General features: G+C 51.0%; 1 protein-coding gene and 1 long non-coding RNA gene across 5 annotated transcripts; one reads left to right on the top strand and one right to left on the bottom strand.

Annotated features, from left to right (window-relative positions):
* Positions 1 to 738: 738 nt before the first annotated feature.
* ZSWIM9 (zinc finger SWIM-type containing 9) lies at positions 739 to 23,404 on the bottom strand. 4 transcript variants are annotated; one of them, XM_043436126.1, is made up of 4 exons: positions 23,290 to 23,404; positions 21,906 to 22,181; positions 13,810 to 14,122; positions 739 to 3,331 (listed from the first exon to the last, which is right to left on the bottom strand). In XM_043436126.1, exons 2-4 carry the CDS (start codon positions 22,169 to 22,171, stop codon positions 1,145 to 1,147), a joined length of 2,766 nt encoding a protein of 921 aa, XP_043292061.1. In that variant the 5' UTR covers positions 22,172 to 22,181; positions 23,290 to 23,404; the 3' UTR covers positions 739 to 1,144. The 4 variants fall into 4 exon arrangements, with proteins under 4 accessions (XP_043292061.1, XP_043292060.1, XP_043292059.1 ...); XM_043436125.1 differs by having other exon boundaries at positions 23,286 to 23,388; XM_043436124.1 differs by lacking the exon at positions 23,290 to 23,404 and adding an exon at positions 22,853 to 23,057.
* LOC122420728 lies at positions 22,156 to 22,877 on the top strand. Its single transcript, XR_006263364.1, has 3 exons — positions 22,156 to 22,294; positions 22,444 to 22,584; positions 22,772 to 22,877. It is a non-coding gene; the product is annotated as an uncharacterized LOC122420728 (long non-coding RNA).
* Positions 23,405 to 23,557: the final 153 nt, after the last annotated feature.

Here is a 23,557-nt window from a genome sequence, read left to right as displayed (position 1 = left end):
TCTGGGGCTTCTCCTTAGGATTGAGAGAACTTTTAGAAGTCTCCTGCCCTAAGCAGACCCACTGGCCTGGATCAGGCCAGATGCCCCAATGGCAATGCCCTTAAACCAATCACTGGCAGTGGTTGAGATTGGCATGGACTAGTCATTGGAGCAAAGCATCCACAGATGGCAAGCTGTCCCCACGGCCTACTGGTCCAGGCAAGGGAGGATGGGGCCTGAGCTGCCATGGAGATGTATTCATTTTGGGTCCCCACATTCCGTCAAGCCCCTGTAGGGCCTGTTGATAGAAAAAAAAAATCGAGGAATGCTGAACCTTTTCAACTGTCGTCTGGGCCTGGGCCTCCCACCCACCCCCAACAAGCCAAGAACTCAGCACAAAAACCAAAATAGTACTGTTTTATTCCAATCTTGAAGCGCCAGAGTCCAGACGGTTCCCCTGCCCCGCTGGAGAGCCCCCAGCCCATCCCATCAGACCCCCAGAGCCCCCCCTCTTATTCTGCCTCTTCCTGGAATGACTAACCAGTAGGCGAAGGCGATCCAAGACTCCAGGCCTCAGAGAAATCCCCAAATCAACCCCCTCCCGTTTCTTTTCTCCCCTTCCTTTCTTTTGCCGGTTCCTTTTCCCCTTCCCTCTGCTTCATCCGCATCTCCTCTGCCCCTCCCCCACCCTCCTCCTGCTTGTCTCCATTTCTTCCTCCTTTCTGCCTCTTTCCTTGTCCTCGCTCCTCCGTGTCTGTGTCTCCTTTGTCCTGCCTCCCCTCCCCTCTCCTTCATTCCCCTTTGCTTTTCTCCCTCCTCCTGCCAGACTCTCCCCACATCCTGGTGTCCTCCCCTCCCCCAGCTCTATCCCCTTCCTTCTCCTGTCCCGACCTGACCCTGTCTACACTGTCTCACCCCGACTTTCCTCTCCGAAGGAGAATCCCTTGGCCACCACCATCTGCCACGGGAGGGACCTCAGAGACCACACTGTCGGCTCCCCCTCGGATCCAGAGAGGCCAGCTGCCAGGATGGGGTCCCTGGGTACCCCAGGAGGTGGCCGGGGACAGAATGGGGTGGCCCTCTTGGCCGCAGCCCTGTTATCTTTGGGATCGAAGCGTGCCCTCCCGCCCCCACCGTGGAGGGTCACGGGCAGGGGCCGGCGGGCTCAGGGCTCGGGGGCCCTCCCCCAACAATCCCTGAGCAGGTCCATGTGGAATAAGGCTGCCCCTGTGAGGAGGCGCGCGGCGAACACGTGGCGGCAGGGCAGGCGGCGCGCGGCGTGGATGGAGCAGGTGCAGCGCGTCAGCGCTCCGTCCAGGAAGAAGTCCGAGGTGCCGTCCTGCAGGGCGAAGCCAGTCCCGGTCCAGTGGAAACCGCGGGTCCCGTGCTGCCTGGCAAAGGCCAGCTCTTCGGCCACCAGCTCCGCCAGTTCTGGCCCGCAGGCTGCTCGGAACTTGGCCAGCGGCTCCCAGTCCACCTCCTCATCCCCTGAGGGGCAGCACGGCCTCTTTGGTTCCCTTGGGCCTTCTCCTCCACTTCCTTCCTGCAAGCTCTCCCCAGGGGCCGGGTACGTCCTTCTTCTCGCTGCCCGCTCTGGGTCACCCTCTGACACGGTCCCCCCTGGGGTGCTGCATGTGACTCCATCCCCCAGCCCTAAACAGCCCCCTCCTGGGTCCCCACACTCCCTGCCCTGCCCACCTCTGCTCCTGGGGCTCCCAGCCTGGGCACCCCCTCCCTCTCCATTCTCCAGGCCCGCCACCCTTGGGTCCCCCAGCTGGATCAGAACTACATCCTCCAGGCCCCTTCTTCTTTTGACACCCAACCTCGCTCCTCCCTCTTCTCTAGTCTCTGGCCCTCTCTGCCTCCCATCTCCCCACTGGGGCCCCCTGGGGTCTCCATTCTCAGGGACCAGTTCCAGGGCCTTCTCCACAGGGACCCCTCTCCAGTTTTTTACCTCCAGCCCCCTCTCCTTCTCAGCTTCCAAATGCGGCCCCTTCCAGTCCCTGGTTTTCAGGCCACTTAGCCGTTCATCGTGCAACTTGGGCCCCCTCCAGGAGCTCCCATCATGACTCCTGGCCCTCTCGCAATCAAACTGGGTCCCCCTCCCGTCTGCGGTCTCCAGCACCCTAACCCTTCGATCCTCCAGCTGTGCCAGCCTCCAGGTATACCCTTCCAGTCCCCTCAACCTCTGGTCGTCCACCTGGGCCCCCCTCCAGATATAACTTTCCAGTCCCCAATCTTTCTCACTCTCCAACGGGCCCCCCCTCCAGTCTCTGATCTCGGGCGCTCTCAAGCGCTCCTTCTCCAACTGGGACCCTCTCCAGACACTCCCCTCTAGCCCTCTCACCTGGTTTTCCAACTGGACCCCTCTCCAGTCTCGGATTTGCAACCCTCTCCCCTTCTCACTTTCCACCTGAGCCCCTCCCCGGTCTCTGGTCTCCAGCCCTCGGGCCCACTCCTTCTCCAACTGGGCTTCTCTCCAAAAACTTCCCTCCTTCCGCGCCCCTACCCAGTCTCCGGTTTCCAGGCCCTTCAACCTCTGGTTCTCCACCTGGGCTCCCCTCCCTGGCTCCCCCTCCAGCCATGGGCCCCCATCATCGGAGACGTCGGGCGCCGCCTCCCCAGCGGCGTCGGCCCACTGCATGGCCACTAGATCGCGCAGGCACTGCGCCACGCTGCGCGAGGGGCTCAAGCGGCGCAGCAAACGCCGGCGGTGGCCGCGCACCAGGGCGCACGCGTCCAGATCGCGGGCCGCTTCGAAGGCGCGGAAGCGCACCCACATGTCCCGGCGTGGCGCCCAGTTGCGCTCAAAGTAATCGACGAAGGCGGCCGGGCCGTGGGCGCGCAGCTCGGCCAGGGCCTCGGCATAGGCGGCGGGGGACGACGCGCCCGCCAGGCGACACAGGCGGGGCCACAGGCCCGGGTCCTCGCGGCCGGCGCCGCCCAGCTCCTGCGCCTTGCTGAAGAGCGTCTCCAGGCCCTGCGCCCTGCAGATCTGGACGCGCGCACCGGGCAGCAGCTGGCGCACGGCGGGCAGCTGCGCCGCCACCTCGGGCCCGGCAGTCAGGCAGCGCACGCGGCCCTTGACGTCGGGCGCGCTCTGCAGCAGCGAGGCCAGCGCGAAGCGCAGCAGGCTCGGCGTGCCCGGGCGCGCCACGCAGCAGGCGGCCTGACGCGCTCGGCCCGCGCCGTCCACGCACAGCACCGCCAGCAGATCCAGCGCGCCCTGCAGCCCCGGCAGCCGGTCCACCAGAAGCATGCGTGGAAAGCGCCGCAGCAGCGCCCGGGTGCGTGACGTCAGGAAGAACACGGTCTCCACCACCGCCTGGTCCTCCACGAACACCAGCTTCACCTGCGGGCGGCAGCGGAGAGGCGGGGAGAGCTGTCAAGAGGCGCAGGGGTCGTCGCCCTGCCCACTATTTCCCCCTCGGCGGGAACTGGGACTCCATTCATTAATTCATTGTTGCTGTTCTTGTTCAGTGGCCAAGTCGTGTCCCATTCTTTGCGACCCCATGAACTGTAGCACTCCAGGCTTCTCTGTCCTTCACTATTTGCCGGAGTTTGCTCAAATTCATGTCCATTGAGTCTGTGATGCTATCCAAGCATTCATTCATTAGTGCCTGCATTTATCCATTTGACCAGGAGGAGGCAGTGCAGGAGAATTATTTAAAACCCAGACTCCAGATTGTCCGGGGCCTTCCCAGGTGGAGCCATGGTAAAGAATCCACTTGCCAGTGCAGGAAACGCAAGAGATGGGGGTTCATTCCCTGGATGGGGAAGAGCCCCTGGAGTAGGAAATGACAAGCCACTCCAGCACTCTTGCCTGGAAAATTCCATGGACAGAGGAGCCTGGCAGGCTACAGTCCATGGGGTCACACAGAACAGGACACAATTGAGACACTGAGCTCGCAGGCCAGATTGCCTGGATTTGCGATGCTGGCATTACCATCTAAGAGCTGTGTGGTTTTTGCCCACTAGACAGCATCTCTGAACCTCAGTTCCCCCTACTAGAAAGTGGGTAGTCATTCCTTCCTACACTCAAAGGCAGTCTAGGGTAGTGGTTCTCAAAGTGTTAAGTCCTAGACCAGCAGCATCAGCATCACCTATTGGTTCCTTGACAAAAATGCATATTCCCAGGCCCTCTGCAGCCCTGCTGAGTCAGAAGTTCAGGGGGAGGGGCCCAGCAATCTGCCTTGACAAACTCTCCCAGGGTCCCCAGGGCTTCCCTGGTGGCTCAGTGGTATAAGAATCTGCCTGCAAGGCAGGACACATGGGTTGGATCCCTGGGTTGGGAAGATCCCCTAGAGGAGGGCATGGCAACCCACTCCAGTATTCTTGCCTGGAGAATCCCATGGACAGAGGAGCTTGGTGGGCTACAGTCGGGGTTAGACTGTAGACTTGGTGGGGTTACAAAGCGTCGGACAGGAAGAAGCAACTGAGCACGCATGCACCTGGGGCTCCCAGCCATGCTCAAGTCTGAGAGCCACTGGTCTAGAACTCAAGGGCATAGACTGTGGAGCCAGTTTGCCTGGCTTTGAGTCCCTGCACCACCACTTTCTAACCTTGTGACTTAGGCTCTCCGTGCCTCAGCTTCCTCCTTGTTTCCCAATTCCCCCTTCTGGGAAATGAGGAGTCATTCCTTCGTGCATGGATAGTCAGGTTTAGCATAGCATCTGGAGCTAGATGGCCTGAGCTGAGACCCTAGAGCCCCCACTTCCTGGCTGTGTGTTTCTTCTGACCACTTCCCTGACCGCTATCATTTGCAAATGATGATGATGAGAGTGTGATTGGGCAGATGAAATGAATGGAAGTATTTAGAACATCGCAGGGCACAAACGGGTTCCCCTGGTGGCTCAGTGGTAAAGAATCCTCCTGCCAATGCAGGAGACCCGGGTTCAATTCCTGAATCAGGAAGATCCACTGGAGAAGGAAATGGCAACTCACTCCAGTATTCTTTCCTGGGAAATCCCATGGATAGAGGAGACCGGCCAGTAGTCCATGGGGTCGAAAAGTGTCGGACACGACTTAGCGACTGAGCATGCACGCATGCAGCACTGACAAATAACATCACTATTATTCAACAATACTCACTCAATAACCAGTAAGTGCTTTGGAAGTGTTTGTTATTATCACAACTATCATCCATGCTTAAAGACCAGGTGCTCACAAAGGTCTTCTCTGACCACCCCATGTAAGCAGACACCCATCTCTCTCTAGCCACTTATAGCCATGGCACTTACCCCCCTAAAGCATGTTACATTTTTATTTGCTGTTTCTCTTATTGCCTGTTTGTCCTCCCTAGGATGTCAGCCTCACAAGGATACTGCTTCATTTCACTTTTGCAGTCCTTGGTGCTTTGAATGGCACCTGGCCTGAGCCACAGCTCAATACACCCCTAGTGAGTGAGGGAATGAATGCATGAGTGTATAGTGATCGCCACTGGCCACATCTCTGGAGTGGAAGTTCAGGGAATGCTGGTTTTGAATCCTAGTTTCGAATCCATCTCCACTTTATAGCTTAGTCCCCAGCACTCAAGACTGACTCTTAGCTCCTCTGTTTCTTCACCCTCCAGATGCAATTCATCCCCTGGGGACTTCCCTAGGGGCCCAGTGGCTAAGACTCCTCACTCCCAATGCAGGGGCCACGGGTCCAATCCCTGGTCAGGGAACTAGATCCCACGTCCTGCAACTAAGAGTTCATATGATGCAACTAAAAATTCTTCTGCATGCCGCAACCAAGACCTGAAGCAGGCAAATAAATATATTTTAAAAAATTCAACCCATCCCCAAATTCTAGCAGCAACCTTCAAAATGAGTCCAGAATCTGACCCCTTTTCCCCATTCCTGTGGCCACTGGTCAGAGCCATCACCATCTCTCACCTGGATTGTTGTAGCCATTTCCACCTGGGCTCCCTGTCTCTCCCAGTACCCCACAGAGCTGCCAGGGGGCATTTTCAAGATCAGATCACGCCCTCCCCTGCTTGAAAACCTTTCCCAGAAATTCCGATCACACCTGGTCTTTAAGCATGGATGATAGTCAAATCCAGAGTTCAGCCCACAGCTCTCTGGCTGAATGATTGGGTCCTTGGACCTCATCTCCTGTCCCTCTCATCTGCCTTGGCCTCAGCCATTCTGGCCTCATTATTTTTGCATGAAAGTCACTTAATGGGGTAGGCAGATTAGTGGCAATGAGCTTAGGTCCCTTCTACCAAGCAGGCAGCTAGGCTGTTTCGGCCAGGCCCTGCAGAGCTGACCCATAGCTGAAGAACCGGGATTGGAATATAGTTTAAGCATAGATCTCTCCACAAACTATTCTGCCATAATCTGACCTCATCCCTCAAAATGGGTTAAAAAGCAATGCACAGTTCTCCACATTCAAAGGAAAAGAAAAAAACAACACCAAAACAATAACAACAACAAAAATTTCAATTAAAAAAAAGCCTAGTGGAGTCCAAAAAGAACACAGAAATTGTCTTCTCCACCCTAAGATTATACATTCAGCATCTTAAGGAGCAGAGGCATTCGATACATTTTATGGAAAAGCCTAGTCAGCTTACCACTGAACCAGTTACAGCACCACAGTCACTTTTTCAACCACCATTAATTTTTATATCTACAATTACTTTATGATTTAATTTATATTAGCAGATGTTTCCATCTAGGACAGCTCTGTTCAATAGAGTAGCAATTTACATTTAAATGAAGATTTAAAAAGATGTAAAAATTCACTTGCTCAGTCACACCAGTCATATTTCACTGCTTAACGGCCATGTGAGGTTAATGTCTACTCTGTGGGTCAGGGCAGACGGGACATTTCCATCAACACAGAAAATCCTATTTGATGGAGCTGGTGTAGAAACCAATGTAAAGATAAAAGTCGTCGGATGCTAACTAGACTTACTGAGGCGATCATTTCACAATATATACAAATATCCAAACCCTTATGGGGACTTCCCTGGTGGTTCAGGGGTTAAGAACCCACCTTGCAGTGCAGGGGATGCGGGTTCGATCCCTGATTGGGGAACTAAGATCCCACATGTCGTGGAGCAAATAAGCCCGGCGCCAAAACTTCTGAGCCCAACACGCTCTGGAGTCTGGGCACCACAACTAGAGAATCATTGTTCCCAATGGAAGATCTTGCATGCCACAGCTAAGACCAGACACAGTCAAGTAAATAAATAAAAATAAGTAAAGATAAAAGAAAAACCCTTATGTTGTACACCTGAAACTAACAGAATGTTATATGTCAATTATGTCTCAAAAAAAGAAAAAGAAAGGATAAAAACAAGGTTCTACTGTATAGCACGGGCTTTCTGGGTGGCTCAGACGGTAAAGAATCCTCCTGTAATGCAGGAGACCTGGGTTGGGAAGATCCCCTGGAGGAGGGCATGGCAACCCACTCCAGTATTCTTGTCTGGAGAATCCCCATGGACAGAGGAGCCTGGTGGGCTACAGTCCATGGGGTCGCAAAGAGTCAGACACGACTGAGTGACTAACCACAGCACTGTATAGCACAGGAAACTATATTCAGTATCCTGAGACAAACCATAATGGAAAATAATGGAAAAAAGAATGTACATGCGTGTACAACTGAATCACACTGCCAATCAACTATACTTCAATTACAAAACAGAAATGAAAAGAAAATATTAATAGATACAATGGGTTAAAAGAAACCCAGAACAACCTTACATGTTTCCCTTGTATTAAGTAAGTTCTTATCTTTTTCTCCTTGGGAAAAAGAATAAGATAATAGCAAATGGCGCAAAGGGCTTCCCAGGTGGCGCTCGTGGTAAAGAACTGCCTGCCAATGCCAGAGATGTAAGAAACATCAGTTTGATCACCGGGTTGAGAAGATGCCCTGGAGGAGTCCACGGCAACCCACTTCAGTGTTCTTGCCTGGAGAATCCCACGGACAGTGAAGCCTGGCGGGCCACAGTCCATGGGGTGGCAAAGAGTCGGACGCGACTGAAGAGAGGCGATTTAGCACACGTGCAAAATGCTGGGAAGAACTAACCCCACAGTTCTGAGAAATTAACTTTTTCAACTGCCACAACAATCCTGAACAACAGGGCCCATTATTCCCATCCTGTTTTTCACACGGGGAAACTGAGGCACAGAGTGGTTCGGTTGCTTGTCTGGGGTCACACAGGTAGTAAGCAGCAGAGCTGGGATTTGAACTCAGGCACTTGGCCCGGGTCCGTGCTTCTGACCACTAGACCCTTCACAAAAGTGATCGGCCCTGCCTCCCAGGCTTCCAGGGTGAGGTGCACAGTGGATGGTAGGGCACAGCCGGGGTGGAGTGGCCGGGGGAGGAGCAGCTGGGAGGGTGAGAATGAGCGTGGGTACTGTCTCAGACACACAGGTCGGCGGCCCTGGGATGCAGCATCCATAGACCAGATTCCACATCAGAATGTGATGTGAATATCGGAAACCACGCCACCTCACACTCCCCACCCACACATCTTCCTATATTCAGGCATACAGCCTCCCTTTTCACATGTACAGAAAAACAGAACACCATGAGGACAGTGTCCAGACTGTCCCCCCCAAAATGAAGGAATACAAATAATAGCTAAATAGCCATATCATATAGAGTTTCCAACTTTCTGGGCTCTGTTCCTTATACACACACACACAACTACAAAAACAAGAACCCTAAACCCTATGAAAGTGTTAGTCGCTCACTCATGTCCGACTCTTTGTGACCCCATGGGCTGTAGCCCGCCAGGCTCCTCTGTCCATGGAATTCTCCAGGCAAGAACACTGGAGTGGGCAGCCATTCCCTTCTCCAGGGGAATCTTCCTGACCCAGGGATTGAACCGAGCTCTCCCACATTGCAGGCAGATTCTTTATGGTCTGAGCCACCAGACCCTAAACCAAGCCCCCAAACCCTATGAAATAGTATCTTTGATTATCTCCATTCTACAGATGAACAAACCAAGGTCCAAAGAGGTTATGTATTAATAAGTTATGTTCACAACTTACTGGATGTTCCCCAGCCAGGAAACGGTACAGTTAGAATGTATATCACGTTTTTAGTGTACGTCCACATAAATAAAAGCAAATTTCTAGCTGTTACTATATCACCCCCCAAATGACTATCCTGATGTAAAAAACAGGACACAGAGAAGATTCGCTTTGGGAGCCAACAAGAGGCAGAAAGGCTGAGACTGAGCTGTGAGAGATCAGGGTAACCACAGACCAGGGGGTGCATGAGCCCCAGATTCAGATAGGGCTCTGGGACACCCTCGGTGAAACAGCTCTATATGCTTGTATTTTTTTACCTGCCAGCCAGCCAAGTGGTTGGAGTTTTCTCAGGGGGATTTGAACGGCCCCAGAGGGAGAACAAAAGATGCTAGCGTCTGGCAGGTCCTAGCATACAGAGCAAGATGCAAGAAAGTGGGTGTGATGTGCTGCCTTGCTGGGGGAGGGGGTGAGGGGAAAAAAGATTAAAAATAAACACATGCAAATGTTATCTGTGCAGAGAGCTGTGCGTTCCGTTCTGTGCAGAAGGCACTAGCCACATGGGGCTACTGAAATTTCCATTCATGTAATTCAATGAAGAATTCAAGGGACTTCCCTGGCAGCCCAGAGGTTAAAACTCCACACTTTCACTCCAGTGGGGCATGGGTTGGTTCCTTGGTGGGGGAACTAAGGTCCTGCAAGTCACAACTTAAAAATCTGGCATAGCACAGCCAAATAAAATAAAAGACTTCAGTTCCTCAGTCAGACTGGCCATATTTCGATATTTCAAGCACTCAATAGCCACATAAGCTAGCCTACTGGACAGCAAGACACAAATCATTTGTAGCATCACAGAAAGTTCTGCTGGACAGCACTGGGCTATAAAACAGAAAGATACAAATGATGGATAAGCCACTGAATACTCCAGCAGCCTCTGAGGAGGAGCCCTGAGGGACAGGATATGAGAAGGGGACTTGTCACTACATACCCTTCGTACCTTTTGAATTTAGGACCATGTGAACGTTTTACATATTCAAAACACCAGTATTTAAATTTTTATTTTAAAAGGAAGAGCCCTTTCACTAGTCCGTGTCTTGGTTTTCTAGAACTTCTTCATTTCTTTCAAAAGTATTAAGGCAAGTCAACATATAATCCTGCAATCCCACTCCTGGGCATATATCCAAAGAAAACTATTAATTTGAAGTGATACATGCACCCTCATGATCACAACAGCATTATTCACAAGAGCCAAGACATGGAAGCAACCTAAATGTCCATGGACAGAAGATCAATGGATAAAGAAGATGTGGTGTGTGTGTATATATACATATATATGTGTGTGTGTGTGTGTATATATATATATATATATATATATTTACATATATATATAAAATGGGCTTCCTAGGTGGCATTAGTGGTAAAGAACCTGCCTGCCAATGTAAGTAGACATAATATACCCAGGTTCAATACCTGGGTTGGGAAGATCCCCTGGAGGAGGGCACAGTAACCCACTCCAGTATTCTTGCCTAGAGAATCCCATGGACAGAGGAGCCTAATGGGCTACAGTCCATAGGGTGGGAAAGAGTCAGAGATGACAAAGCGACTTAGCATACACACACACACACACACACGCACACACGCGCGCACACACACACACACACACGTGTGCACAATGGAATATTACTCAGCCATGAAAAAGAAGGAGGTAATGCCATTTGTAGCATCATACATGGACCTAGAGATTATCATCCTAAGTGAAGTAAGCCAGACAGAGAAAGACAAACATCTATGATAATGCTTATATGTGGAATCTGAAAAAAGCATACAAACGAACTTATTCACAAAACAGACATAAACTCAAAGACTTAGAAGCAAAAAGACTTATGGTTACCAAAGGGGAAAGGCAGGGGGAGGGATAAACTAAGAGTTTGGGATGAACATACACACACCGTGCTGTGCTGTGCTTAGTCGCTCAGTTGTGTCCGACTCAGTGTGACACCATGGACGGTAGCCCGCCAGGCTCCTCTGTCCATGGGATTCTCCAGGTAGGAATACTGGAGTGGTTTGCCATGCTCTCCTCCAGAAACATATACACATTATTATATATAAAAGAGATAAGCACCAAAGTTGAGTATAGCACAGGGAACTAAACTCAACATTTTGTAACAACCTATAAGGAAAAAGAACAGCTATATGTATGCATAACAGAATCACTTTGCTGCATACCTGAAACTAACACAACACTGTCAATCAACTACACTTCAATTGAAAAAATTAAGGCAGGGCAAGTCACAGACCCAGGACCAACCTCAGTTTAGGCTGGATTTCATGACAGCCTCCAAACTGGGAGCTAAAAGGATGACCCTCTGACTTTGAACTCTTTCCAATATGAACATGCTGCTTCTTGCAGGGGTGACCCTACACAGGGTGTTTCCAGGCAAGAGCTGGAACTGACAAGGAGGGGCGGGAACCTCAGTTCTAAACTGAGGGATATACAGAGTGGTAAAGAGTATGTCCTTGGATCCAGACAGTGGGTCTGAAGTCCAGCTCTGTCGCTAAGTGAGCTGTGTGACCTCCGGCCAATTACTTGCCCCCTCTGTGCCTCAGTTTCCTCATTTGCAAAATGAAAATGAGGACAGTGAACTCCTTCCTTGTCGTGTGCTGGTGAGATTTTAAACAAATTACAATTTATAAAGCACTTAGGGTAGTGCCCGGCACATAGTAAATCCCTGATAAACGTTAGTGAAATTATCAATATTGTGTGTGGACAGAGGGCTGGGTGTGAAAGAAGGCTTGTTACTGGGCATGAGGTGGGGATGGGAAGAGTGCTTGGACTTGCTTCTAGAGAGTGGGTTTATTACTGGGAAGGGTTAATTTTGACTCCTTGCTGTTTCTATGGCTTTAACCCTCGGTTTTGTTTTTTCTTTTTTTTGCTGTTTTTGTTGTTTGTTACAATCATACATGATGGCCTGCCTCAGAGAACCCTGTCTCCTTGGTCTGACCCTTAAGCTAAAGTGCCTTTGTTTAGCTCACAGGGAGATAACCTGCCCCTACCTACCTATGAAAGACTGTAAAAAACTAACATTCTCTTGCCTGAGACTTGCCATTCTAGGAGGTATTTTCAAGAATTAAATGGTCTTTTAAACTTGTCTCCTCACCTCCCTCCATCTCCTATCCATAAAAGAACATCCAGGCCCTGAGAATGTTACTGAGTCCAAGCTCGCTCTGCTTGCTGCACAATAGGCCAATGAATCCGAGAGATGAGGTGAGGTGTTGAGGCAAGGAAGAGACTTTAATCGGGGAGCCGGAAGACCGAGAAGATGGCAGGTTAGCACCTCAAAATAATCATCTTATTGGGGTCTGGACGCCAGGTTGTTTTATAGATCGGAGAGAAAGAGGCAATGAGGAACTAAAGTCAAAAGGCAGAATAGAGAGGGAGATGCAGTGGGGAAGTAAAGTGAAAGGGTCTTCAGTCTTGCAAAACACCTCCAAGGGAATGTCCAACCTTCAGAAGAGGTGTGTTAATCTCTTCTATTCACAGGTGGGCAGGGACAAACTATCTCTCCAGGAGCTGAACAAAGGCACTTTAGTTTACAGCCAAGCAGAGGGGCAGGGTCCTCCAGGCAAGCCATTGAGTATGGTTATAATAATAAAAGCAAGTCAAAGAAACAGTTTCCAACATGGAGTCAGAACTGGCTTCCTCCTGGTAACTAAGAAGATGGTTATTTTGAGACATTAGTCTGCCTTCTTCTCGGTTAGCTGGCTTTCGGCATAAAGTCATAGTCCTTCCTTCAACACCTCGTCCCTTGGATTTATTGGCCTCTCGTGCAGCAAGCAGAGTGAGCTTGGATTTGGTAACAGGTTCACACCTCATCTTTATCCTGAGTTGGGACCTCTTCCATGCATGAAAGAAAAGCACAGCCAGAAGGAGAAAGAAGAAACCAATCTTCTTTCCTCCCTTCTTTTCTCCCTCCCTTCCTTCTTTCTTTCCCTTCAAGTCCTCCCTGGCTTTGAAGTCGGATCAAAGCAGCAGAGAGATTCCTCACTGAGGAGCAGTATTCTCACCGTTCCTCCAGCACCTGGATCTCCCCCCAGCATCAGAGCCGCTGCAATGACTGTTCCCTCTGCCTGGAACCCGCTTCCTTCTGAAGACAGAATGGTGGTGGGGGTGGGGGTCCCCTCCCTCCAGTCTGTCTCCTCAGCTTCACCATCATGTCCTCATAGAGGCCTTCTGTGACCATTCACATTAAAATAGCCCCCTTACAATGGTCCCTGTCCACACCCTTGCCCTATTCTCCTTTACGATTCTCCCCCAACCCCCGCAACCCCCATTCATCTTTGTTAGGTAGTTAGAATAGGGAAAAGGAGTCCAAAATGGCGGTGGCTAAAAGACAAGGAAGGGAAAAGCCCGCGAAAATAGAACAGAGGAAGGTCAAAGGAAGGTCCAAGGACCGGAGTGAGGACTTCAGGTAGAACAGCGCTCCTGCCCAAGCCCAATTTGCATAGGGGAGGCCCAGGGGGAAGAAAAAAAACAGATAAAAAGAGGAGCCAAAGGGCTCTCTCTCTCTCCCATGTGTGCGTAGGTTCTTTCTCTTTCTGTCTCTCTCTCCACAGCCCCGCAAAGTCCTACTGCAGGGCGCGATCCTAGAGGATGAGTTCTCTGAGGGACTGTGTGTGTCCTGCTGGCGGCCGCCTCTCACCCCCATCGCATGCCTCCATGAGTGCTGAATGAATGCGGAAAGGAATGAATGAAAGGAAGACAAGAATGAATGAATGGGAGGATGGATGGATGAATGAATGAAAGACCCGCGAGACTTGGGCGTGGCTCTCCCCCGCCTCCCGCCTGCCTCTCGCGAGACCCCACCTTGGCCTCGGGGTCGGTGCGGAAGAGCCCTTCGAGCACGTGCAGGGCGTCCAGGACGCCGTGGTCGCGGCCTTTGCAGTAGGAGAGCAGGCGGCGCACGTCGGCCGGGGCCACGAACTGCTTGGAGATCTTGTTGGTGGTGCGCACGGGCAGGCAGGCGTTGGCCAGCAGGTGGCCCGGGCGGAAGTAGTAGGCGAACTCGAGCGGGCAGGCCGGGTGCGAGTGGGTCAGCTGACACTCCGTCACCACGAGGCGGTCCCGCAGCGGGCTCAGCTTGACGATGATGAAGGCCGGGCAGCCAGGCTGGGGGGGCCTGCGGAAGAAGGATCACGGCGCCAGTCACATCACCCCGCTGCCCGCCCTCTTCTGCCTTCTCTCTCTCTCCTTTATTCTTAGTTTTTAACAGTAAGGATTGTTTCAAGGTGGGGGACGGATCCATTCATTATGAGTTCCGGATTAAAACATACACAGTACTAAAATAAAATAAATACACTACTATATATAAACTAGATAACCAACAAGGACCTACCTTATAGTGCCGGGACCTATACTCAATACCCTGTCATAACCCACAATGGAAAAGAATCTTAAAAAAAAGAATATATGTCTTAACTGAATCTCTTTGCTACACACATGAAACTGACACAGCACTTAATCAACTATCTTTCAATAAAATTGTTTTAAAAAGAATTGTTTTGAGCATAGAGAAGAGTAGAGGGCCTTAAGAATATGCCGGCTATGTGACCTTGGGCAGGTTGCCTCAGGTCTCCCGGCCTCAGTTTCCTCTTAAAAGGGAGGTAACAATCATCATACATTTCTCATAGGGTTGTTGGGAGGATTAAAAGAGTTGCTACCTGGAAAGTATTGGAAAACAGTGTCTGGAACATGGGGGAGGGCTGTATGTTTGCTAGAATTCTGTATGCACCACCCCTAGCTCTATTAAAAGTGAATGCATGGTTTATTTTACTTACCTTAATCAATTTGAAGAAATACAACATTTCATATACTCCTGTATCCGCTTCTGACTTAGCAATAACATTGCAAGCTGAGGCCTTCTGTGAACTCTGTCCTAACAAAATCCCCTCCATCCTTCTGTCCCCAGAGGTAGTACTCCCCAAAGGGGGGTACTGAGCATTCCCCCATGTGATTTTATGTATTCATAAGCAATGAAAAGTGTGTTACTAGGTTTTAAAACTCTGTATACATGAAAAGGTGCTTAAACTGATTAGGTATCAAAGGAACATAAAACTTGACGATGAGACATCTATATTATATATAGATGTAGATACAGATATGGTGGACTATTACTCAGCCATAAAAATAAAATAATGCCATTTGCAGCAATATGAATGCACTTAGAGACTACTATACTGACGTTAAGTCAAAGACAAATATACAACACTGCTTATACATGGAACTGAAAAAAATGACACAAGCTTATTCACAAAACAGACTCAAACAAACTTATGGTTACCAAAGGGGAAGTGGGAAGGGGGTGGGGTAACTTAGAAGTTTGGGATTAAAGTATACACACTACTATATATAACATAGGCTCCCTGTTGGCTCAGTGGTAAAGAGTCTGTCTGCAATGCAGGACACACAGGTTTGATCCCTGGGTCGGGAAGATCCCCTGGAGAAGGAAATGGCAACCCACCCCAGTATTCTTGCTTGGGAAATTCCATGGACAGAGGAGCCTGGTGGGCTGTGGTCCATAGGGTTGCAAAGAGTCAGACACAGCTGAAGCAACTTTGCACGCACACGTGCCCACAAGGATAGTCACATCTTAGTCGAAGGAGCTGTGCAAATGTTATTGTATAGGGCAAACAGACTTTGCACATATGATTAAATTCGGATTTGAGATGAGGAGATGATACTAGGTTATCCAGACGGGCCCAGTGGAATCACAAGGGTCCTTAAATAAGGGGAAAAAGGAAAGAGGAGCATCAAAGTCAGAGAACGATTGAAAGATGCTATGCTGTTGGCTTTGAAAAGGGAGGAAGAGGCTGCAAACCAAGGAATGGGGGTGAGCTCTAGAAGCTGGAAAAGGCAACGAAACAGATTCTCTCCTGCAGCCTCCCGAAGAAACACAACCCTGCAGACAACTTGATTTAGCCCACTGAGACCCGTGTTGGACTTCTGACCTTCAGCAGTGTAAGATCACGCGTCTGTATGATGTGTGTGGTAAGCCACTATGCCTGTGGTAATTTGTTACAGCAGCAACTAGAAACTAATACAAGCATCACACTCTGTATAACCTTTCGTAGCTTTCTCACTCATTAGCTCTCCACGACTTTTCTCTTTCATTATTTGCTGCCTAATATTCCACTCTACAACTATGCCAACTGTTAGGTTGTCCCCAGTTCTCCCTTCTTACAGACAACACGTGAGCTAACACTCCCTTACACATCTCTATGTGCGTGAGGAAAAGCCCATCTCAGACAGAAGTTTTCAAACTGCAGGGCATGGCCCATTCTGGCACCTGGCATCAACTTAGGGAATGCCATCCGGCACGGTGAAAAACAGAAGAGAATAAGGGAAAAGAAAATCAGGGTACCAAAAAAAAAGAAAAAGAAAATCAGAGTGTATTTCTCTGATAATATTTAAATTGACATCTGTTGTCCAAAAGTGGGGGCCGTGTTTCTCCATGGGGAGGTGAGACTGGCATTTTTGGTAGATTTCACGTTTATAGAGCAGGGGTCAGCAAACGTACAGGTCCTGTTGTTGTACCATAGACACAGCCATGGATGATATGTAACTGAATGGGTGTGTCTGTGTGTCAATAAAACTTTATTTACAAGGATGAGCTGCAGGTTGCATTTGGCCCCAGGGCTCCTAGTCTGCCAACCCTTCTAACATAGACCATCTGGGGTCTGGTAGAGTTAAGAAGGCTCCTGGGTGGTAAATGCCAGTAGCACACCCCAACCCCTAAATGTTCCCACGTTCTTTCTAAACAGTCCTTGAGGAGGGTGATCCTTCTCAGGATCAACCTGAGAAACCTCCAGTCTAAATACTTGGAATTGTCTCTGTTAAATCGGAGACAATTCTTTTTTCCCCTCTATGCACAAAGCAAAACCCAAGAGTTTAAGAGATTTTAAAAATCCACAAAAAGCATTTGAGACTTTTTGCCTAACTTAAAGTAACAGAAAGAATGCAAATTTGGAAAAATCTTCAGTGTACAAATCATTCTAAATAAAATATAGATGTGAAGCCTCCCTGATGGGCTTCCCTGGTGGCTCAGATGGTGAAGAATCTGCCTGCAATGTGGGAGACCTGGGTTTGATCCCTGGGTTGCAAAGATCCTCTGCAGAAGGGCATGTCAACCCATCCCAGTATTCTTGCCTGGAGAATCCCCATGGACAGAGGAGGCTGGTGGGCTACAGGCCACGGGGTCGCAAAGAGTCAGACATGACTGAGCGACTAAGCACAGCACAGTGGAGTCACCATGGTGGTAACTGATGAAACTCAAAGAATTTCCAACATGCAGCCATTTCTAATCTAAACAAGTGACAAGTTCATGGGGTTCTACCCAGTACATTTGTCTAGGAAAACTCATGGACTTTCTCTCTGGTCTGACCTCTTTGGGCCTGGGTGTTTCAGCCCCTAGAACAAGCCCCAACTCCGGGGGAAGCCATGCATCCAGAAGAATGGATGTACCAGAGAATGGCACGTGCCCTCTATGGGGTCCCAGTATATCACACAATGGTCTATGGCAGCCTCAACATGCCACTTCTCTCCATCTAACTGGCGGAATAATATCATGAGCCCCTCTCACTGTCAGCTCCACATGGGCAGGAATTTTAGTCTGTTTTGTCTACTGCTGGATCCTCAACTCCTAGAAAGGCTCTGGCCCCTGGGAGGTGCTCAGTAATATATGAGTGAATGACTGTATGCCACTGTCTGAACCCCAGGTACACCACTGATTACTCATCCCACCAAAATCATCCACCACCAAGTCCTGCCTATCACACCTTCTAAACTCTCCAAACCATTCACCACCACCCCCCCCCCCGCCATTTCCATTGCAACCAACCTACCATAAGTTCTTTCCCTCTTCATGTAACATCCTTCTCCCTTCTTTTCATCTAAATAACTCCTACTCATCCTTCACAACTCAGAGCCAGCATCACTTCCTCCAGGAAGCCCTCCCTGACCATCCCTGGGCAGATTCCATCACAATATTGGCATGATGATTTGATTGATGCGCATCTGTAATGAATGCTCCCCACTGAAATCACAGCACCTAAAACACATACACCCTGCATATAGTAGATGCTCAAAACAAAACTCGATGAAATGAACAAATGCAAGATGCCTAGGACCAAAATATCCTTAGGGTGTCAGCACACTCAACTCTCACATTAATGATCCATGATTGAAATAAAGATGAGAGGAAAAAGAGGGAGATAGGATGGTAATTAAAAGCCTGGGTTTTGTGGTCAAGTTGTGTGGGTCTAAATTTTGGTTTTCCCTCTTAGCAGCTGTGTTATTTTGGGAAAGTCTTTTAACCTCTCTGTGCCTCAGTTTTCTCATCTGGAAATAGAGGCTAATAATCATACTGACCTTGCAGGGTCGTTGAGGATTCAGTGAGATGATTAAAATATATGGTGACAAAGGGGGCTGACATCTAATGAACAGTTAATTAAAAAGTAGCTGCTATTTTCAAACATCTTTTTTTCTTCTAAAAGTACCCTTCCTAGGACTTCCCTGGTGGTTCAGTGGTTAGGACTCTGCACTTTTGCTGCCCAGGGTGCAGGTTCCATCCCTGGTTGGGGAACTAAGATCCTGCAAGTCTTGCCGTCAAAAAAAGTACCACTGCTGTGTTGTGCATTCCACTCACACAGTTCTGGATATTTCAGGTTCTCAAGATCTTTGTGTTTTCAAAGGCTGGTGTGTGTTGGGAAAGGTTGGGAGTTCTGTTCTAAAGTGGGGAGTGCTGTGAGAGCTGGGGGAGATACACCAATGGTGATTTGGGGGTCAGTGTGCAACCTCCAGGAAAGGATGGGCTAGAAAGATGGTCTCAGCCCCAGCTGCCTCTCTGGCCTCTGGTTTCCCACCTCTAGTCCATCCCCTATCAGGCCCCAGAGGGTCTTCCTATTCCCAGAGCTGACCCTGCTCACAGCCCCAAGAAGCACCAGGATGAAGTCCCAGCTCTTAGACTCAGCTCTGCAGGTCTGGGCCTGACACCATTCCAGCCATGTCTCCGGTCCTTTCTCATGAACTAAATCCCCAGACACTGTCCTCAGTCCATGGAAACTGGACAGGCCCTGCCTGAGCAGCTGGAGGGAATAGAGGGGCTCAGAAGTGATGGGCCCCCATGTCCTCAGCCACTTCATCAACCACCTCCATTCCCAGGCTCTGCATCCTGGGACCATCCCACTGTCCTCCCAGTCACCCGGCCCAAGCCCAAGGCACGGTCCTTGCTCCCTTGCTGCTCTGTCACTCCCTCCCATCCCTCCTGCCCCCTGGGTTCCTCTGAAATGTGTAGAGGGACAGTGCCTCCATGTAGTATGTGCCATGTGTTTGTTAAGTCACAAACATACATAACACAAACATATAGAGAAAATACCACCTACTGGTCACCTCTTCCAGGAAGCCTTCCGGATCTACCCTGGGAGCTCTCGGTAGAGCTGATCATTTCTCTTTTATCCTCCTCCATCTTTCTCTTTTTTTTTTGTTGTTGTTGTTGTGGCATTTTGTTTGGTCGCTAAGTTGTGTCCAACTCTTTTACGATCGCATGGACTATAGCCCCCCAGGCTCCTCTGTCCATGGGATTCTCCAGGCAAGAATACTAGAGTGGGTTGCCATTTCCTTCCCCAGGGGGTCTTCCTGATCCAGGGATGGAAACTGCGTCTCTGCATTGGCAGGCAGATTTTTCACCACTCAGCCACTAGGGAAGCCCATCTTTCTCATTACTTTGGGCCATTTCTTGGGGGTGGTGGCCTTTGTCTCCTCTATTAGATTCCTGAGCTGCTCAAGGGCAGACATCAGCTCTCTGGGTTCCACATGCCCTGTGAAGAGCATGAATACGGTAGGGGCTTAGTGTCTGTTGCTTTGAATTGGGTTCTATTAACGAAGAGAAAAAACAAAAACAAGGAGCGATTCCAGATTGGGCCTGAGCTCCCAACGAGCTCTCATGTTCTAGGTGTCCGGGTGATAATGAGTGTTTGATGCTGTTCTGCTTCTAGCTCTCCAAGTCTGTTTCTAGAATAAGCAGTGGGTAAGCTACTGAAAAGACCCTGATGCTGGGAAAAATTGAGGGCAGGAGGAGAAGGGGACGACAGAGGATGAGATGGTTGGATGGCATCACCGACACAATGGACATAGGTTTGGGTGGACTCCAGGAGTTGGTGATGGACAGGGAGGCCTGGCGTGCTGCGATTCATGGGGTCGCAAAGAGTCGGACACAACTGAGCGACTGAACTGAACTGAAGCTACTGAGAATTGTAATCCTCACAATAAAAACTTAATAAACTCTGAATGAGAACTGTAGTTACTAAGCAATCACCTGGGCTGAATGATCTCAATCTATTTGCTCACTGAATCCTCACAAAACCTATTGATCAATACTAGCGTGTGTGTATGCGTGCCAAGTTGCTCCAGTCATCTTCGACTCTTTGTGACCCTATGGACTCCAGCCCTCCAGGCTCCTCTGTCCATGGGATTCTCCAGGCAAGAATACTGGAGTGGGCTGCCCTGCTTTCTTCCAGGGCATCTTCCTGACCCAGGGATCGAACCACCGTCTCCTGTATCCCTTGCATTGCAGGTGGATTCTTTACCACTGAGTCAACTGGGAAGCCCATTAATATATTACTTCTCCCATTTTCCCAGGGAGGTAACTGAGGCCCAGAAAGGGGATGTCACAAGCTCAACATCACGGGCTGATGAGCAGTGGAGCCGTGGGGGGCCCCAGGCTGCCGGCTTCCGGCTCTGTGCATGTGACTGCTATAACAGTTCTTATGTATTGAGCTGCCCCGTGTTCCAGGCACTGGAAAGCCGCCTTCCTGTTCACGGTAACCTTACAACAGCCCTCTCCATAGATGAGAAAACTGAGGCTTGGAGATGTCAAGTTCGCCGCCCAAAGAGACCCACCCAGGAAGTGGTAGAGCCGGTCTCAAGCAGTCTACAGGCAGAGCTTGTGTTCTTAAGCGAGCCCCTCTGTCCCTGGCTCCCCATCCAAGGGTCTCTCCAACTCATACACGGGCAGGGGCCAGACAGACGAAGGAAGTGGCAAAGGAGGAGGTGGCAGAGAGTGGTGGGGTCTGGGGCAAACCTGAGTGCCAGAGCCCGTCTGATTGGGGTGGCTGTCTGCCACAAGGGAACAAGGTCAGCCTCCTCCCGAGTCACAAGGGAAGGTGGAAACCCAAGACTGTATGGGGAATGTGCAGGGTTTAAAATTAGGGTCAGTTAAAATACCCCTGGCCACTTGGTTGTGCCTCCTAGCCCTCTTGGATTCCTCAAGCCCTCTGAAGCATTACAGTTAGAGGGAACTATTATCCGTGAGCTCGTTCATATCATGTCAGTCTTGTCTCCCTTTTGAAAGCAGAAGGGCTGGGAATTTGTCTGTCTTGCTAAACTCCCCACCTCCCCCAAGTGAAATATCCCTACCTCCTGGCAGGGGACCTGGCCCTGCATTTACTGAATGCATGGATTTTTTTTTTTTTTTGGCTATTTTTGTCCTGTGGCTTTCTCTGCAGCTAGCCTCTTCGTAGGTGTCCTAAATCTGGCTCTCATCTGTTTTTCTGGCTGGCTGGTGTCTTTGGCGCCATGTCTCCATGTTTTTGGAATTTTCTTTTTTAATGTCCCTTGGGTGTGTGTGTCTGTCTCGCTCTGTGCCTCTCCACGGGTCTCTAATAAAATCTCTAAGTGGAGGCCACACTTTGCAAGTGGCTCTCCATCCCTCTAGCAAACTGCTTCTGTCTCAGGAAACTTCCCTCCTTGACCCTCTTAGTCTCTGTTCAAGGTGTATTTAGCGGTTTCAGTTGACATCTCTCCCCTCCCGGTCTCCCGGGTGCGGGCTCGCTGCTTCCCCCTCCCCCAGGACGCACACACCCCCCCCCCCCCGCCGCCCCCGCCAGCCCCCAGCCCGGCTCACGCACCCCACGGCGGGCCGGCTGGGCGCGCGCACGTCCTTGCACACCAGCCGCACGTAGCTGTACTTGAGCACGTCGATGAGCGTGTAGAGCGGGGGCGCGCTGGCCCAGCGGCAGCGCGCCAGGTGCATGGAGCTCTTGACGAAGAAGAGTGCCAGCCGCTGCTGGCACCACGCGTCGAAGAAGCGACTGAACTCGGCCCACGAGAAGAAGGCCCTCTCCCGCAGCTCCTGCTCCTCCTGCCCCGCCGCTGTGCCGGGTGGAGGCTCCATCCTGGGGCGCCTGGGTGGGAGAGGTGGGGAGAACACCTGGATATCAGATCCATCCTCTCCCTAGGAGGTCTCCCGCTTGCTCCAGTCTCCGCCTGCCTCTTCAGAGCTGACGCCTCTCTCCAGGTGGGACCGGGGGCGGGGGCGGGGAGCGGGGTGTACCCGTTAATCTCCAGCCCGTCTTTGGCCTCCTCCCACGCCCAGCTATATTCCTGGGACAGTTGGAACCTGCCAGGCTGATCTTTTAACTCCAGTTCTGGTCTCCTCCTTCATAGACGTACGTGATCCCTACTACAGTTGCGGTCCCTCTCCCAAAATATGACTCTTAAAACTCAGTTGTGGACCCCTTCCCGAATGTGTTCCCAGCTTCCGAGTAGGATTTCCTCCCCTTCCGGATGTGCCTTCTGCACTTAGCGGTAACTAGAACGCCCACTTTCATGTGCCTATACGGGGGCTGTAACCCACATCCAGCTGCGAGCACCGCCCCCCCCCCCCCCCGCCCATCTAAAGTTGCTCGATCTCCGGATGTGCTCCGCACCTCCAGTCATGGATCGCTCATCCCCAGTCTTATTCTTCATGCACCTGTGGCTCTCTCCTCCCCAGATGTGTCTCAGATACTAGGCGGCTGTTGCCCCTCTCCCAGATGGGGCCCCCATGGGTTGCCACATGCAGCTGTGCCCCTACTTCCAAGAGATGCTCTCGTATCCAGACGTCCTCCCCACATCGAGTATGGCCCCTTCGCATACAGGTGTGTGCCCCATTCACTTATGGCCAATTCTCAAAAGTGTCACCAATATTCATCTGCGGTCCCCATCTGTCCAGAAGAACTGCGCGGCCCAGCTGTGGCCCCCTCCTCCCACGTCCAGCTATTATCCTCCCCCAGATTCGCGTCCTCGCCCTAGACGTGGCCCGTTGTCGTTAGACGGGCTGCATCGCCTCAGATGCTCCCCCACGTCCAGCTGCGCCTCCCCCACTCTTGGAGCCACTCCCAGCCGGCTCCAGGCTCCACAACCCCTCCCAGCCCTGCCAGCCGCGGCACCTCCCATCCCGGCTGTCCCACCCAGCTGTGCCTCTCCCCTCCCCCAGATGTGCACCCTTCCCGCCCCTCCCCACTCACCTACCCGCCCCGGAGCGGCGTCCACCTCCCACAATGCCCCGCGCCGCGGCCCGGCCCGGCCCTTGCTCCCGGGATGCCCCGCGCGGCCTCCCGCCTCTCTTCCCGCCGTGCCTCGCGCGGCGGCTCCCACCGAGTCTCCGTTTTCCCGCTGGTCACTCCTCAATCCAGAGCAACAGTGGCTCGGGGCTGTTTCCCAGCGTGCTCTGCGGGAGGGCTCGCCCCATTTCATTCCCTTTCCAGGGAGTCTCACGTCAGGGAGACTACAACTCCCA

The sequence above is a fragment of the Cervus canadensis genome, chromosome 18 (genome assembly GCF_019320065.1).
Source record: "Cervus canadensis isolate Bull #8, Minnesota chromosome 18, ASM1932006v1, whole genome shotgun sequence".
NCBI classification, from domain to species: Eukaryota; Metazoa; Chordata; class Mammalia; order Artiodactyla; family Cervidae; genus Cervus; species Cervus canadensis.
Note: the sequence above shows the minus strand (reverse complement) of the source record. Positions and strands in the feature narration are given on the sequence as shown.